The sequence below is a fragment of the Physeter macrocephalus genome, chromosome 12, assembly GCF_002837175.3.
Source record: "Physeter macrocephalus isolate SW-GA chromosome 12, ASM283717v5, whole genome shotgun sequence".
In the NCBI taxonomy this organism is placed as follows: domain Eukaryota; kingdom Metazoa; phylum Chordata; class Mammalia; order Artiodactyla; family Physeteridae; genus Physeter; species Physeter macrocephalus.
In genome coordinates, this window is record NC_041225.1 from 47,268,313 (window position 1) to 47,285,874 (window position 17,562).

The following is a 17,562-nucleotide window of genomic DNA, read 5'->3' on the forward strand; positions in this document are numbered from 1 at the left end:
GGCCCAGCCGCTCCGCGGCATGTGGGATCTTCCCGGACCGGGGCACGAACCCGTGTCCCCTGCATCGGCAGGCGGACTGTCAGCCACTGCGCCACCAGGGAAGCCCATACATTCACTTTTTAAAGTGGCCCTATTATAACCTGGAAAAATTAATTCAGCTTTCCAAAGCGGCTCTTCCCTATGTAGGTGCTGCGGGTACCGAGCCCTGAACGGTTGGTGCCTTCGCTCGGGCCACAGCATCATGGCCACTGACATTCTCCGTCTCTTCCAGACAACCTTGGCCTCCTACAAGCGTTTGCTGGGCGGGTGCGTTTCCTGAGTGGCCGCGCAGTGCTTGATGTCACAGAACGTCTGTCCGGTGAGCATCCAGCCTTCCAGCCCGTCTCTGTTCTTCTTCTCTCCTGGCATGTAGTTGAACCACCTACTTATCTTAGACCAAAAATCATCAAATAATCGCCACCGACCATTTAAAAAATTTGATAACCAGCTTTAAAAAATAATTCCCACATTGCCAGAGGCAATCTTTGTTTTTGGTCAAAATGAGGCAGGTCTGTACATAGCCAAAATAGTTTTGAAGAAACTATTATGCATTTCTTCCTCTTTGCAAATGGGGCCTCCACTAGCCCCACAGGGTACCTTTGTGTGAATCAGAAAAGTCCACGTCTCTGGGTCGGCACCACCTCATGGGGGCCTGGCTGGGTCAGCAGTAGCACTGTCGCTCTGACCTTGGCCAGGTTACTTAGCAGGTTACTGAACTTGCCAAAAGCCTCCTCCCCCATACTAGGAGGGTCCCATCTAGGAAGGCGGTAGAAGGACACAACCTGTTCTCTAGACTCCCACGGGCCCCCCAAGAGTCACATGGATCATGCCATTCCCCAGCTTACATCCTCGCGTGGCTCCCAAGCAGTCTCCAGCATGGTGTCCAGGGTCCCCGGAGTGGCCCACAGGTCACTGCCTGGCCTTCTAGGCTCTGCCCCTTTTATTCACCCCCAATGATATGCACTGGGTCACTTACTCCTCGTAACAACCCCACAAGGAGGGTGTGGGTTCCATGGTTGTCCCTTTTGTAGAAATAAGAAACATGGAGCTAAGGAAGGTTAAGTGCCTAAGGTCCCTTGACTGGTAATCCAGGATTTGTCTCCAGGAGCTGGGCTGCAGAGCCAAGCCCTCAACCTCTATACGGTGCTGCTGCTCCTTGGGCGGCCCCTGCCTTGGCCTCCTGGGCGCCAGCACGTTGCAGGGGCAGACCTCCCATCCTCTCCCCGCCGCCTGCCCACGGGCAAAGCCCTTCTCACTCTCCTTCCTCCACCGGCAGGTGCCCGCTTGGTCTGGCATCGCCTCCTCTGTCTTCCTTCTCCCTGGCCCTCCGGCCTGAGTTTCGCATGCCAGCCCCAGTCGCTGGCCCAGCCAGGGCCTCCCGGCACTGAGCTCTCCGGGGGTGCTCGGTGCATGTCGCCTGCCCAAGGGCGTCATTCCCGCTCCTCCGCCGCCCCATCTCTTGCTCCCGGCCTTGCCTCTGCGCCCTGGTTCAGTCCTCCCCGTGTCCCTGGAGTGGCCCCTTACTTCCGGTCCAGGTGCCAGGCCCGCTCCAAGCAGATGGCGCGAGTGAGGCCAGGATGGGGGCTACGATGCAGCTGCGGTGCCAGGCTGTGGGTGCCCTGGGGTGAGAATGGGGCCACGTAACTGAGACCACCTTGGGTATCAGACAAGGAACTCTTTTCTGTTACTCAAAATCAGCATTCTCTGATTACCTGTCCTTGTACAGGTAATTTATGGGCCCCAGAGGCGAGTGGGTATCCATTGACTGTAAATATTACCCTTCTATTTCCAAGAGACCTCAGAAACCAGAGTTTCTACCTAGTTCTACTAACTCTGTGTCAGCCAGGAACAGGGAAGAAAATTTCAATTGACACAAGGCGTGGACTCATAATAGCACAGCTTAACACAGGAGTAGATCTTTTGCTAATTACTTCAGCTGCCTTTTAAGCTCGATTTTAATGGGGTTTTCCTCGTGACGCCCTCCTACCAGCTCCCGGGCCACCCGCTCCCCTCAGGCAGGTGAATGTGGACTAAGGGTGGAAGTGAGCTTCCTGGGGCCGGGGTGTAGATGCCTCACTGCGGGAGGAGAGAGTCCGGGGCTGAGGCGTCAGGAAGGAGGATGGGGGAGGTGTGGCAGGTTAGGGGCAGGTGAACCCCTCCCCCTTTGGTGGGGTCAGGGGAGCCCTGCCTGGGCCTGGCTCCTGGGATAGTTTTCACCTCCGTTTGCAGGAGAGATTCAGTGGAGGTTCAGGAAACTTTTGAGTTAGAGTTGTTCAGTACAGGTGGCTAATCGGATGATTCGTTTTCTTTCTGTTCCCTCTGGCTGCCCCCCTTCCACCTCCCCTGGGGCTCCTCCCACCCTCCCACCACCCTCGGGGCTGACCAGGTGGCTTTAGGGTTAACCGTGTCCTCCCTTCTTAGCCTGTTTCCAGCACAGGTAACATAACTCTCACCTCTTGGTCCCATCTTATGAAGTTGGCACAGCCGGGCTGGCTCACTGGGTGCAGTCCTGCCTTCCCAGGAACGAGGACCTCCTTGACTTTGGGGGGCTCTGTGTCACTGGGAGCCCCCGGGGAGGCCCCCAGTGTGGGGTGCAGGAATCTTGAGGGTATGGCCAGAAAGTCAAGGTACACATTTCATGGGAAATGGCACGGTGAGAGAGTCAGGCTGAGCTGAGGGGGCCCGGGCCATCCTCTCCGGTTCCCCACTGTCCCAGGCTGGCTCTGAAATCAGAGGGACCCTATAGGGCTCCCGCTGCAAAATACCCTGGCGGGTTGGATGAAGTTAAGTTGATGAAGGAAGAACACATTGAGGGTTTCTCTAAAAATAAAACAAAACTCCAGACCAGCCTCTAAAACGTGAAACTCCAAGAGGTTTGGGGCAGCAAGAGGTGGGAAGAGCGTGGGCTTTAGGGTCAAGGGAGGCTTGGCCTCTGCCCTCTGCTCGTGTTAGCTGTGGGATCTGGGGCCAGCTCCTCGACTCCTCTGTGAAACACACGAGTGTCCTGCCTCTTGGGTGAGAGTGAAACGGAGTCACGATGCATAGCTCTGAGCCCTGGACTCAGGCTCGGGCAGTGTTAGTTTCCTGGGTGTGTCTCAGCTCAGGGAACTTTCCAATTTCTTTGCCCCATAAATAAATCAAGTGCTTCTCTAAGCATTGTTTGGCTTCACCAGGACTTATCCTTTGGCAGAATGACAGGCAGTGTGCTGATTGTCAAGCAAGTATTTGCACGAACGCACTTAGGGTGATGCGGCGAAGGCTGAGGGCCAGAGCAGCCCCTCCGAAGCGGCTTGGGGTACCCCTTGATGAGGCCTTGACATTGGAGGCAGCCCTGCAATTACTGTGTGATGGAGAGCTTGCTGGCAGGTTTTAGCCTGTCTCTGGGTTTTCTGGGGTCTAGAGAAGGCAGGGGGCCTGGGGTAACCAGATTTGGGGCGTTCTTCACTGGAATGAAGGGTCTGTGCAGAGCTTGATGGTTTACAAAGCACGTTCATGCCTCCTGCATCACTGCTGGGCTTATCGTGAGGTACGGCATCGAAACTGGGGAGGCCATGCTGGTCTCATCTCCCACTGGCTGTTCTATTTTCCAGAATGCTTCATTTGAGAGTCTTGACCTTTCTCCCTAGTACAAGTTTTCGCTGTGTGAACTCTCCTAGGTGGTAATGCAGATTAAAGCGCTACTAGGACCAGCTACTCTTTGTCACGTGCCTACTTGCATAGGCACTCGCCTATATTTATTATCCAACCTCAAACAGTCTTAAGAGTTTGGTTCGGAATTATTATCCTTACTTTACAGATGAGGCAACAGGCTCAGGAAGGTTGGGTGGCTTTCTCAAGCTCACACAGCTAGTAGATAACAGAGGCAGAAGAGCGATCCAGATGTGTCTGCCTCTGTCCTTTGCCCTGGGCTTCAGGGACCAGTTATACTGTCCTATGCCCTGAGCACTTCCACCTTTGCGTACCCCTTCCTCTGTAAAAAAATGTTTAAAAGTGTACTTTCTGACCGGTTGGTATGAACACAAATATAAATCAGGCTGAAGAGCTTCAGACTTTTTTCTTCTGATTTTAAAAGAATTTAAAACATTGCCATGGACCCCCTAAGTGTGTTATGAGCCCTAAGTAGTGTGTCTAATGGATTAGTGGGCTCTGCTGGGTTGCCTGCCTTTTGGGGGACAGAGTTGGTGTCCCCAGAGAAGGCAGTGGGAGAGAGGGAGAGAGAGTGCTAGGCTCAGGTAACTCTCCCTCTTTTCTGCCTGACAGTGTTGGTGGCCTCAGTTTACCCCCGAAAGCCCCAGGCCGTGGAGCGCCACGTACTTCCGGTCCTCTGGTACTTCCTGAACAACATGATCGGGAACGGCATCCTGCCCGGGCGCGGTGTGAACGTCCGCACGGCCGTCTGCCGGCTGTGCAGGAGCCCTCCAGGGGCAGATGGGCTCCCGGCTTCAGGACTTGGCCGCCAGCCAGCCAAAGCAAGTCCTCAAAACGCTCCAGGAGCTCTTAGACCCGGAATCCCTGTGAGACAGCCCCAAGGTCACTGACGGGGGGAGGGCACCTGACAGCAAGACAACTGGCAGCTCACGCCCCTTTCATCTGGATTAAAGACAGATCTAGAATGAGCAATCGTTATTTTTATCTTATTTTATTTTTATGATGGAATAATCTCCTGGTCTACTTTCCCATAGAGTTCCAGATGTACATAGTATATTTTGAAGTAGAAATAAAATAATTACTTATTTTTCTAAGGTTTTATTATCTTGTACTTTTTGAACCCCACAGAATTTTCTAGTAGCTAGGTTTGCGACAAAGGAAACAAAACATGATATGGAAACAACCTATGTGCCCATTTTTGGATGAATGGATAAAGATGATGCAGTGCACACGCACGTGCGTACACACACACGTACACACACACACACACACACACGCAGGAATACTATAAGCCATAAAAAAGATGAAATCTTGTGACAACATGGATGAAACTTGAGGGTATTATGCTAAGTGAAATAAATCAAATGGAGAAAGACAAATACCATAAGATTTCACTCACATGTGGAATATAAAAGAACAAAAGCAAAAAACAAAGATATAGAACAAACCAAACAGATGCAAACAAATACAGAGAGCAGAGTAGCAGCTACCCTAGAGGAAGGGTCATGGTGGGGGGAGAGCAAATAGGGTAAAGGGAATTAACTGTATGGTGATGAATAGAAACTAAACCTTTGGTGGTAAGCTCACTGCAATGTATACAGAAGTCAAAATATAATATTGTACACATAAAAAATTTAAAAAAGGAAACAAAACAAGACAACAGCAAAACCAGCTTCTGATGCTACTGAGACAAAGAATTAGGGAGAAAAGTATAGCCCAGACCCCCATGTTGCAGACCATTTTGGGGCATAGCTCGGATCTGTGCGCCGCTGGAAAAGCCCTCCTGAGCCCAGAGACCCTGAGTTGGTCATTCAAATCCAGCCCATTTGTCATAAGCCTAATTTGGGGTGAACATAAGCATCTCTGGGGGACATCCTGCTTCTGCTTTACAAAATCTTCAGTGCAGCATCCTATGTCCTATGTCCTATGGGAACATTCTAACAGGGTCTAAAGGCAAGGAGAGTTTGACATTGGCCTTACTGACAGCCTTCTCTGGGACGTGGCCTCCTGGCTAGTTCTGAAGAGGACTGGATGACGAGTCACATTTGAAATACCGTAAACAAAAGGATTGGTGGAGCGCAAAGCGACATGGTGGGCAGATGTCACGTGGGAGCTCTGAAACCACACAGGTTGCTCCAGCTGGGCCGGATCGTGGGCCTGGATGCAGGCTGGACCAGAACACGAAGAAGGTGGAGCCACTGATGGAGCAACGAGAGGAATGGGAAATGGGGTCCTGGCAGTGAGAGGGGGATGGATGCCAAGGGCTGGGGCTCTGGACACAGTAGGAGTGTCTCTGCCTTGCCTGGGGGCAGTGGCCGGCTGACAACAGTGTGACCAGAAAGAACCAGAGCTTAGATCATGACCTCAAACATATGGGTAAGGTGAAGGCTTAAGGGGCAGCAGCCCAGTCCCAGCCAAGGAGCCAGACCCACAGCAGCAGTCTGGGGCAGATCCAGACGGCCAGGCCCTGAGGCCCAGCTTCATGCCAGCAAGTTTTCTGGCAGGCCCACCAGTGGACCCCTCTCCACTGTCACCCACCCCCAGGTACAACATCAGTCCACTTCTCTGTTCTGAGCCCCTCCTGAGAGTATGGGGCAGAGCAGGCTGGGAATCTTCGGATCAGCTCATGCAATGTTGCCAGGTGTAACTAGGCTGCCCCCCCTCGCCCCCCTTGCCACGAAAGCCCTCGGGTGAGCCTGGGCGTGGCACAGTCATCCTGGGACTTGGGCTTTTAATAGGCAGCTTAAGTGTGCTGGGTAATTTCAGCCACAGCCTTATCGGCTTCTCACCTCTTGGTGACCTTAGCAGGGACTTCCCCCGGCACCACCACGCCCTTTGTTGATTCTGACTGACCAAAGTTAAAGGCCTCCTAGACGGGAACCGTCAAAGATGCCCAAGAGGCTGAATTTAAACTTTTACACAATTTAATTAATTGAGTTTGCTTGGAGTCTGAGCAGACTTTTTCAGTTTGAGACTGACATTTTCTGCTGGTCAAGATCCTAGAGCCTATCAGAATATTTCAGGATTTTTTAGAACTGTAGGAGCCCAAGGATTTTGAAGGCAGAAATTAAGCTCAAAGACGTTGCCCTGTCTTCCTGCATTCGGGTCCTGCCTTCTGTCTTCAAACCGGAAGCTTCCCATCTCGTGTGCTCTGTACCCATCCTCACAGGTGGGTGTTTAAAAGAACTGAAAACAGCTGAAAAGCAAAGAATAAATCTTTGCATGGTTCTTTCTCCTTCACCATTTCAGGTTTTAATCTAGTCTCTGGGCAGCTGGGCTCTGAGGGCGACACCCCTGGCATAATCCCAGTGGGGAGGCTGGGTGGAAATTTTGGTCTCAAAAGTTTCCCACATCATTACTTTTAAAACAAAGGAAAGACAGCTTATTAGTAACCCGGGCCTTTTGGGAGTGCCTGCAGGACTGAGACCTAATGGGAAATGAAGACTGTCCTGAGAGCCACGGCGGGTTTGAGCAGAGCCCACCTCATTCTTTGCTTGGCTGGCTGTGCGTGCAGCCAGGAGCTCTACTTACTCAAGGTGCTCTTGGGGTGGGAATATAGCATCGAGCTATGAAAGAGCTTTCTCTCTCTCTCTCTCTCTCTCTCTCTCTCTCTCTCTTTCTTTCTCTCCATGGTGAGAATCAAGGACCAAAGTCCTGTCTGAGAACATGTAACTGCTTAGGAATTCCTTGCTTGGGAATTTTTGAGATTTTAGGAAAAGTTTTTTACAGGCCCCACTTCTTATCTTATTCTCTCTTCCCTGCTTCATTTCTTGCCTCCTGAGTGGAGAAATGTTTCTCCATTCTCATTGTGCTTCGGAATCATCCAATGAGATTTCAAAAAATACTGACACCTGGGCCCGTCCCCGGGGATTTTGGTTCCATGGGTATGGGGTAGAGCCCAGACCGCTGTCTTTTCTTTCTTTTCTTCTTTTCTTTCTTTCCTTTCCTTTTCTTTTTTTCCTTCAGGCTTTATTGAGGTATAATTGACATATAACATTGTGTAAGTTTAAGGTGTGCAGTTGTTAACAAACCAGATTCATTTGCTTGATGCACAGCAAGCTAAACGCTGAGATGCTGAGGTTTGCAGCAGAGAAAGGGTTTATAAGGCAGCCAAGCGAGGAGCTGGAAGAACGTTTCACATCTGCTTCCCCAGAAGGTGAGGGGCTGGGATATTTGTAGGATAAAGAAGCAGGGGGGTTTTGAGGTGTGGGGAGTGTAGGGAAAGGTGATTGGAGATAAGAAAAAAGGTGAGGTAAGAAAAAGGTTGTGTTCTGTGCAGGTGCAACTAAGCTACATGCTTCTTCATGGGACACATGTTCAGAAAATGGTGGCCTTAGCATGTTCTGAGGGTGAAGTGTTTGGCCCTCTGACTTCAGAAGGTCATGACACTTAACGCATGCACACTTGGAGGGTCAGTTGTCCCAACCAGTCTTAACTGGCTTGAGCTGGGCAACAGCTGACTCCAAGGTCCTGGAAAACAACTTGGGCAAACATGTTATTGTTTAGGCTATGTAATGCTAGGAGGACACACAAGTTTTTGTAAAAACAATTAAAGCGAGCTTGATCAGTATAGGCAGGTTATAGTTATTATTTTTTAAGCAAGTTATAGTTTAATGGATCTAACTGATGACTAGCCTCGGCTTCACAATGTATTAGTATTTTTTTTTTTTTAATTTATTTACTTGGCTGAGTTGGGTCTTCGTTGCTGCACACGGGCTTTCTCTAGTTGTGGTGAGCGGGGCTTCTCTTGTTGCGAGCATGGGCTCTAGGCTTGCAGGCTCAGTAGTTGTGGCTCGCAGGCTCTAGAGCGCAGCCTCAGTAGTTGTGGCACACAGGCTCAGTTGCTCTGTGGCATGCGGAATCTTCCCAGACCAGGGCTCGAACCCGTGTCCCCTGCATTGGCAGGTGGATTCTCAACCACTGCGCCACCGGGGAAGTCCCCACAATGTATTGTTTGATACACTTACATATTGCAAAACGATGTGATGGCCACCACAGCCTTAGCTCAAGCCTCCATCCGGTCACATAATTGCGATTTCTTTTTTGTGTTGAGAATATCTCAGATTTACTCTCTTGGACACATTCACGTGTATAATACAAAACTCTTAGCTATAAACACCCTGCTGTACAGTAGCTTCCCAGAATTTATCAGCCTTTTGACTGGAAGTCTGTACACTTTGATGCGTGTTCCCCCATAGTCCCCACCCCTGGGTCCCACCTCCCCAGCCCCTGGTAACCACCACTCTACTGTCTGTTTCTCCGAATTCAGCTTTTTTAGATTCCACATATAAGTGAAATCATACAGTATTTTGTCTCTCTCTGTCTGACTTATTTCACTTTGCAAAATGACCTCGTTTCATCCAAGTTGTTACAAATGGCAAGGTTTCCTTCTTTCTTATGGCTAAATAGTATTCTGGTGTATGTGTGTGTGTGTGTGTGTGTGTGTGTGTGTATGTGTGCGTGTATCTCACATCTTCTTGATCCATTTCTTTTCTCTCTTCTCTTTTTTCTTTTCTCTACAAGTGATTCTAATGTGTGGCCAAATTCTGAAACCACAGTGAAATCAAAGGTGTAGAAAGTGGCAGTGGCTTTGGCCCTGTGGGTGCCTGGCCTGCCAGCTCTCCCCAGCTGGCAGCCCCGGGGTGTCCTGGGTTGGGGACAGAGACTGACTGAGGCCAGGCACTGGAGTCAGAGAGGCTGGACTCAAGTCCAGGCACTGTTGTTCCTGGTGTGTGGCCTTGGAGCCACTTGTCAACCTCTCTGATCTTCCCTTATCAATCCAGTGTGTGTGTGTGTGTGTGTGTGTGTGTGTTGTATATGTGGTAAGTGGGTGGGAAGAGGATGACAATATTGCCCACCTTAACTGGGCTATTGTGATGATTAATGAGATAATTCTTGTAAATACTTAACCCAAGGCCATGAGCACAGGAAACGCCTGACAACATTGGCCATTATGTTTCTAGAGACATTGCTTTAGGATCCGGGTCTAGGGTCAGCTAGGATCAGGGTCTTGAGGGCTCTGCAGCCCCTGGAGTTGGAGGAGTGGTTGTAGCTTGGAGATCTGCGGAGGCTGAGACCCACTGTTAACTTGTGCTGGGCTCGTTTCAGAGGATGGAGCATGGTCTGCCCTCTCTGCTGGGAAGCTAGGGCTGCTCTTGCCACTGGGGCCTGTCACCTCTCCAGTTGCCTTCCCCCTTCTCCTTACTTGACACGTCCCTCACAGCTACCCTCAGCATCCCCGCCCCCTACCCCAGGAGAAATCTGGAAGCTCTTCTCCCTGCAGGCTTGTTCCCTCCCCTCCAAGCCTCTTCTGACTCTCAGCTGGGGGCAGAACGTCTGGGAGGATCTCCGAGCACTTTCTTGCTGAAAGCATTTTCCTTACATTATAATTTGGTCCTGCCAATGGGAAAAGAAAGGAGAAATGCTGATGGAAAAAGGGGGATCGTCTTCCGTCTCCTGGTAATGGAGGGAGGAAAAGGCGCCCCGAGGAGGGGAGACCGGGGGAGGGGTCAGCCTCTCAACGGAGTGTCTGCCGCATTCCTGGTCCGTGTCTCGTAAGAAAGATATTATTTCTCCCATTTCCCGGTGAGGAAACTGAGCCTCAGAGATGCTTAATAAGCTACCTCAGCCAGCGCGTGGGAATCACTGGGACTCTTGTTCAGGTGCAGAGACTCTGATTCAGATGGTCTGGGTGGGGCCCGAGATCCTTTGTTTCCAATAAGCCCCCAGGGGATGTCCGTGCCACTGGTCTGGCAGGGACCACAATTTGGAGGCCAGGCCTTGGGACACAGCTAAGGAGTGGCTGAGCTTGGATCTGCACTCAGGGCTGTTTGACTCCAAAGCGCCTGGCATGCCCCAGGGGACTCTATGGCTCCCAGATATTGACCTCCCCTTGGGTCAGTCTGAGCCCCTTGAGGTTTTAGGGCAGAACTCTGGAGTTAGTCTGGCCCCAGAGTTCTGCCCGAAAACCTTCAGGGCAGAGAGGGTCTGCTGCATCTGCTCTTATCACCAGGGCTTGCTGCAGACACCTGGCCATCCAACCGTGGCCTTTGGTGGGATAGGATTTGTGCAAATAAATGAAGACCAACCAAATGAGCAATGCAAAGACTCTCTATACTTTGTAGAGCTTGCTATAGCCAGGGAGTCAGCCACAGTCACTCGTGTTCTGGCAGAGACTCAAGGGCAGGTAGAGGAGCAGAAAAAGGGGAAGGTTTCAGGTATGCCATGATAAGTGGAGCTGTTGGCCTGGAGAAAGGTGTAGACGCAGTGTGGATCGTGGCCTGCTGGCAAAAGCAGCACCTGTGGTGCTTGTTAAAGTGCAGAGCCCTAGGTCGTACTCCAGACCTACTGAATGAGAACCCTCGGCCATCCTTATACACCCTCAAGGTCAAGAGCCTGGGGCATAGACCCAATGCTCTTAGTGGCTGTTAGGGTTCCAGGCTAGCCCACCCACACTCGAGAGCAGCATCCCTAAGCCAGTATTTCCCAAATGTGTTTGATGGGAACATTTGCTTGGGGAGGAGGGAGGGAGACAGGCCACGGGGTCCTTGGGGCCTGGGAATCTGATCTGCTCAAGATCAGGCAGGTTGCAGAAGCAGTGTCCTAACTGCCTGTTCCCAGCTGGGCTTCAGGAGTCCTCTGGGCAGGCGGGCAGGGCAGCATCACTGTGCATACAGGTTGCTCACCAGGTGGGCGTTTCTGAGTCAGGGACCATGCAGAGGGGGTCCGGTTTTGTCCGTGTCATTACTGGGGCTTACTCAGGGAGGCATTATGGCGTCTCTGTATCCTACTACCTGGTGTTTCAGTGAAGAAGGCTCTAGCATTTGAAGGTTTTGTTTTGTTTTAATCACAGCTTTATAATTACCTCTCTGTGCGTTGACAGCTGTTAGTAGCATCACTTTGGGTTCTCCTTGAGAATTTTTACATCCAGAAAGTGATCCAGCACCGCTGTGGCTGATTTCGGAAGCTGTTAACTAAACAAAAGCTTTAGAATGTCACCAGGTTTTGTAAACACAGCCAATCCTGTCCCCTTCCAAAGGAGAAAGAAAAGCTAGATAAATAATTTTCATGAAGTCAATCTGTTTCCCAGGGTCTGTATTTCCTTTCTGTCTCATCCGCTGGTTTTTACTGCTTTGGGACACTGACAGTAAAGTGTAAGAGGTGTCTCCAGAATGAGGCTTTCTCTGCTCCTGCCGGAAGGTTTCACCTGGAAGCCCACTTCGGGGGGTCGTGGCAATGAGGGACAAATATTTCTTTGAAAAGACTTTTTCTTAATGCCAGGGGCAGTTTTATCTGTGGGTGGGGGGGGGGCGGTGGATGAGGAGTGGTTAAGGTACGTCGAGGGGATTATTATTTTTTAAAATTCTCTTGGAAATGTTGAGCTTCCATCCAAGCTGGTTTAAGAGGAATGGCTAAAACTATAGCTAGACTTTGGCCGGATATGAAAAATTTCCTTTTTGTAAAAACTGGAGAAAACTGAGAATTTCTTCCAGAGAAGTTTGTTGTATCTTTTTCTAGGCTGCCCCCTGGAATAATCTAAATATTGTTGCAGTAGGTGTTAGAACCGAGGCTGGCCAGGGGCTAGGCGACTGGTTCTGCCACTAGCTGGCAATGTGTCTTTGGAGGAAAACATCTGACATCTCTCAGCCTCCCTTTTTTTTTCATCTGTAAAAGGCGCTGAAAAAATACTTGCTTTGTTCATCTCCTAGGATTTTTTTCCCCCAAAGATCTAATGAAACAATGTAGATAATTCTATTTTGAAAAAGTAGAGTGTTAAACACAAAGAAAAAATATAATTATGATTAACTCGAGTCTTATCCCAGTAAAACCTGCTATTCTGAAGGCACGCCAGTCATTCCTACCAGCTGACTGACAGATCACTTACGACTCAACGTGGGAATAACTAGGAGATTCAGAAACTTAATTTGCTTTTTTTCCTGTTTGGTATGTTTGACATACGTAGTTGTGATTGCCAGCTAAATGTTTTAGTCTTTTCACTTTGAAAGACATGGAATTCTTCAAAGAAGGAAGTCAATTCTAGCTGAGTTTGACTGCTGTTTTTAACTTTCTCCAAGGATCAAAGCTCAGATCTAGAAGGAGGGGGAAATGGTCCTGAGTTCTTTTCTTAATCAGAAACTTAGCGTGCAGAGATGAACATTAAAAGCAAAGATGGTAGAGGGATTATGAATTCATTCTCCCCAAATGGCTCCATAAGATGGTTTAGAAAAGGCAGGTTTGCTCACGTCTTGCAGATGCTAGGATAAGTAGATTGGCATTGCTGTCACTGCCGGGTAGATGAAGAAACCAGCCCATATAAGCCAAGTCACAGGGGAGGTTGATGGAAGTGTCAGGCCTCCGGCGCAGTCATCAGGAGTGGGAGAAAGTCTGGCTCGCAGGGTGACGATCATATTTACCACACCCTTCCTTCTTCCTCCTTCTGCATCTGTTTCGTTCTTCCTTCAATTCAGGCCTATCAGGTTTGTCTAGGGGCGTTACCTCAGTCCTCAGTGCCACCATTCCAGCCAGATTGTTGCCTTGGGTGCTAGACTTCAAGGATGTTTGAAATTACAGCATTCGGAACCCAGGCTACCAGGTCGGTTGAATTCTATCATCACCTGATGCAGGGCCTTCAGACTATCATAAAGTTACTTTCTGAAGTCCAGGAGTGTAGTCAAGCCAGCAGCGTCCAGGGCCCTCCATAAAATTGAATTAGAGTCCTGAATGAATTAACTGTTTGCTCCCCTGCTTGTGCAATGCGTCTTTAATTACATTTCATAAAACCATCAGGATGGATTGATGGAACTTTATTTAAACTTCAGGGAGGTGCAGGGAGGAAACCATAGTGCAGTATAACATGCTCTGTTAATATAGGCTCAGAACACATTTACTTTATGGCAGTTCAACAGACTTTGATGTGGGGCTACTTAAAAATATATTACCTTTGAAAAGCTTTGCTTTGGCAGATAGAGTGGGTGCTGGCAGCCTGTACGCAGTCAACCAGACGATCAATTGACAAACATGTTGACACAATAATTCATGGCACCAGCTCCCCTGATACATGCAAAACACTGGTTTATTTCAGAAAAGAAGAATATATTTCTCAAAATCCCTTTCATTCATGTTGCAGGGTTTATAAGGCAAGTCTTGCCAAACGTAAGCGCTTCACAATGAAGGAAAAGTCTCTCTGGTTTGTCTGCCCTTCATTTTCTATCAACACGGATTATTTTAGGTTCTGAACTGGTTATATGACGTGAGGAAGGAAAATAGATGCTGCTTATAGTAAACAACCGCACAGAACCAAGCTGCGGAAGGAAGATATATTTCATCTTGAAGATTGTATCTGTATTTGCAAAAAGCTATCACTGTTCCACTAGAATATTATATTTGCTTTTTTACTCCATGAATCCTTTTGATGGAACTAGAAAATTGTGTTTTTCCCCTGGGGCAGCACTCTTTGCTATGTTACTAATGTGTTGGATAAAGAGGGGGCTGGACACCTCCCTCTCCACAGCTCTGGGGTCCCTGTGTGCATGGAGGATGGCTGTAAACCCCCAGAAAGGAGTTGGCCCCAATAAGAATATGGGTATAATATGCACTCCTTAAATTAATCTCCTATGTGGACTCCCTTTTGTCTTTATACCCAACATTCCTTCTTGGTTTCTAACTGTGAAGAAAAAGAACAGACACATGAGTCTTTAATGGGTTGGGTCCATTGGCTTAATTAAATAAGACAAAACAAAACCAAACCACCCTGCTCTCCCTTCTCCCTTGAGCACAGGCAGTGGATTGGGCCCAGCAAGGACGAGGTTCTTGGGTGGAGGGGGAGGGTGGGTAAGAGTGACCCATCTGAGAAGCTGTGGCGTGGGGCTTGCCTCTCATGGCCACCGGCAGTGTGCTCTCCGAGGCAGAGCCAAAGACACAGATTTGAGGAAAGGCCTGGTCTCAGAAGGGGTGAAACCGTGGATGCCACACAAATGGTCTATTGGGGTGGATTTAATTTCTTTTATACAAAGTCAAATTCACATGTAATATGGGCTGAGTGTGGTAGTGGGATGGTAGCCCAAAAAACATATCTTTGACTCATCTGTTCCAGGGCCAGCTTGGCACTGCGTCATCTTAGACCTTTACTGCCTTCCAGCCCCTTGGCTGGAGTCATCTTCCCCTCTGGGAAGATGACTTGGGATTCGTGAAGCCTCTGGGTCCTTGGGCATCACGATGGCTACAGCAGCCATTGTCCCTGCTGCCTGGGCCTAGATGTTCTGGGTCCCTCATTACATCACATATGAGGATATATGGCAGCAGGCTGGCCCTGTCCTGGCACAAGTAGGTGCTCAGTGAACGTAGAGGGTTGCGGAGTATGACAGGCTCCACGGCTGATGGCAGGAATCCTGTGCACCCTGGATTCCTCCGCTGCTGCCTGCAGGACAGGAGGGGTGGGTGTTGGCTGCTGTTTACCAGCCTAGCTTGGGGTGGTGGTCAGGGGAGCCTCTCCTCTCAGAGAACCTCCTGCCAGGCACCCTCATGAAGGCAGCAGTGGTTCATTCCAGACCCTTCCGGGGCATTTGCTCTGATGCTGACCCCCTCCGTGACATAATATGCTGCCTGGCTCCCAGCTGCCCACTTCTACCTCATGTCACTGCAGCTGGGTACACTCAGCCACACCCACACACTCAAAGCAGCCCCAAACCTCTAAGACCCTGTAAGTGGGGGCCTGGGCTGGAGACCCAGAACTTCCCGTTCTTGTGGATCTGGCCCCCACTGCTTATCCAGTCACTTAGACTTTTGATCATCCCTGGGGTTACATCCCCACGTTGCATCCCAGTCTCATCACCTGGGTCCCTGTCCAGTCTCCTGGCAGCTGGGGTTCTGCTTTGTTTCTTCAGACCTCCAGGAAGCCGGCCTCGAAACCCTAGCACGGGGCAGGACCGCTTTCTGACCAATTCTCTTACCTCTGAGCTGGATTGATCTACACTGCTTGCTTCCTGAAAGCCAGCCTAGGGGGCCCAGCCCTCGTTAACCAAGCTGCCGGCCTAACCATGCAGGGAGACAGTCCAGCTCTGTCTCAAGCAAGTTTCCTGAAGCTGGCTGTTCTCACACACTTAAGTGGGCCTGGGTGGCTGAATTTCCTCCTGTGTCCTGCAGCCCAGGCAGTTCCCAGGGCCCAGCCTCCAGCCCCTGGGTGTGGCTCTGCCCCCTCTGTGGCCTGAGCTCTGCTCTGAGGATTAGTGTAGCTACACAGCAAACTTGAGCACCCAACTGGGTGTGTACAGACATTTCCCAATAGAGGAGTGGGTTGTGGTCCCTCTTGGTAGTTTAATCAACTGTTCCTTGAGTGCCTTGGAAGAGACTGTCCCTGGACCCCTGTCTGAATAACTAGACAAGTCAAGGTGGGGATCATTTACTTGGAGCCACGGCCTATCCCTGGGGGAGGGAGCTTAGTCCTCAGGACCCAGTTTAACATGTTCTTGAGTCATGATCTACTTCAACAAGAAAGGACTTGAAGTCTATAATTTTTCCAAACTTTAAAAATCAGCTTTGAAGCAGATGTGGAGGATTGGCCCTTAGCTGTACCCTATGGGTGAGAATTCTTGTCTTTGGACAACCCACTGAGCTGGAATTGAATCACCCAATTACTGCAAATTCTTTTCTAAATAGAAAGCACTCCACAGCCTCCAGTGGAAAAATTCCAAATTCTGCAGCAAATATCTAGCTCATTGGCAGAAGCAGGTTTTGGGCATGAACAATGGTTCTTCACTTCAGTTTCAACTCCAGCAGAAGTTCTGCAGATGACCTGGGAATAAAGTTGGCAGAGAAGCCCCTGGGGGAGACTGTGTGTGTGTGTGTGTGTGTGTGTGTGTGTGTGTGTGTGTGTGTGTGTGTGTGTGTGTGTGTGTGCGCGTGCATGCCTGCCTTACCCACACGTCCTTCTGAGCTTCAGCCCCCACGGGGTGCAGAGAATAGGCTGCTCTGTTTGGGAGGCTTGATTGTACCCACTCAGTCTGAGAGGCATGTGGGTGCATGGGGTAGAGCATCTGAGACATGCCTCTGAGACAGGCTTAGCCGGAGAGGCAGCAGGGCTGCATTGATGGGCTGGAAGCTTTGCTTTTAGGGCTTTGGAGCTGAGCTTGGGAAGGAGGGTGGGTGGAGCTGTGTGTCTTAATGCCACCTCAGGCTTCTTATTTCTGGAGCAGTCAGCTTCTAAACAGAGCTCATAATGGGCACATAAAAGCTGTGCCACTATTTAACCTTAAAAAAAAGAAGAAGCTTTCCACTTGCACAAGTACATACGGTATGCTTGCAAATGGAGTGATGGAACAGTCAAGGGCAATGAAATGTTCAAAAAAATAAAAAGGAATGAAAGACAATAGATTCAAGTGCCAGGCACACCTGTTCACGTTTTACTCTGTTCTCTTCCTAGCTGTGTAATCTCAGGCAAGGCACTGGGGGGAGTGAATGGACGAGAGGTGCTTTGGTTTTCTCATCTGCAAAAACCAGGAGAATGCTATCTGCTTCATTCATTGTTGAAAGAATTAAATGGTTTCACAGAGCTAAACCAAGTAAAACACCTGGCTCATCGAGCATGCGGTAAACATTGTTTCCTTCTAAATTAAGACCAGCACTTGAAGGATTAAAGAATGTCATTGTGGGGTCCAAAGTTATAGTTACTCGTTGAACCCCAAGGCAAACCAGGATCTAGGACTGCAAACAGTGATCATTTAGAATTTAGGAGAGCCTCTGGGCAGTGCCCTTTCCAGGCCTTTCCTATCTCTCAGGAGGAGTCTGGTTGGCCCTCCCTCTCTGGGGTTGTCTGACGCTTGGCTGTCACCCTTGCCTTCTGGGGTGACTGGCATCAGTGTGACTCAGTCGGCCAGCCCG

At 49.7% G+C, this 17,562-nt stretch overlaps 1 protein-coding gene across 1 annotated transcript in view; it reads left to right on the plus strand.

The window, feature by feature from the left end:
• The window catches only part of TOGARAM2 (TOG array regulator of axonemal microtubules 2), a 58,996-nt gene extending 54,306 nt beyond the window's left edge, over window positions 1-4,690 (plus strand). The window contains 3 exon segments of the mRNA XM_024118699.2: window positions 272-358; window positions 4,300-4,454; window positions 4,456-4,690. Of these exon segments, the coding sequence (XP_023974467.1) occupies window positions 272-358; window positions 4,300-4,454; window positions 4,456-4,638 (425 nt within the window). The 3' untranslated portion in view covers window positions 4,639-4,690.
• The last annotated feature ends 12,872 nt before the right edge of the window (window positions 4,691-17,562 follow it).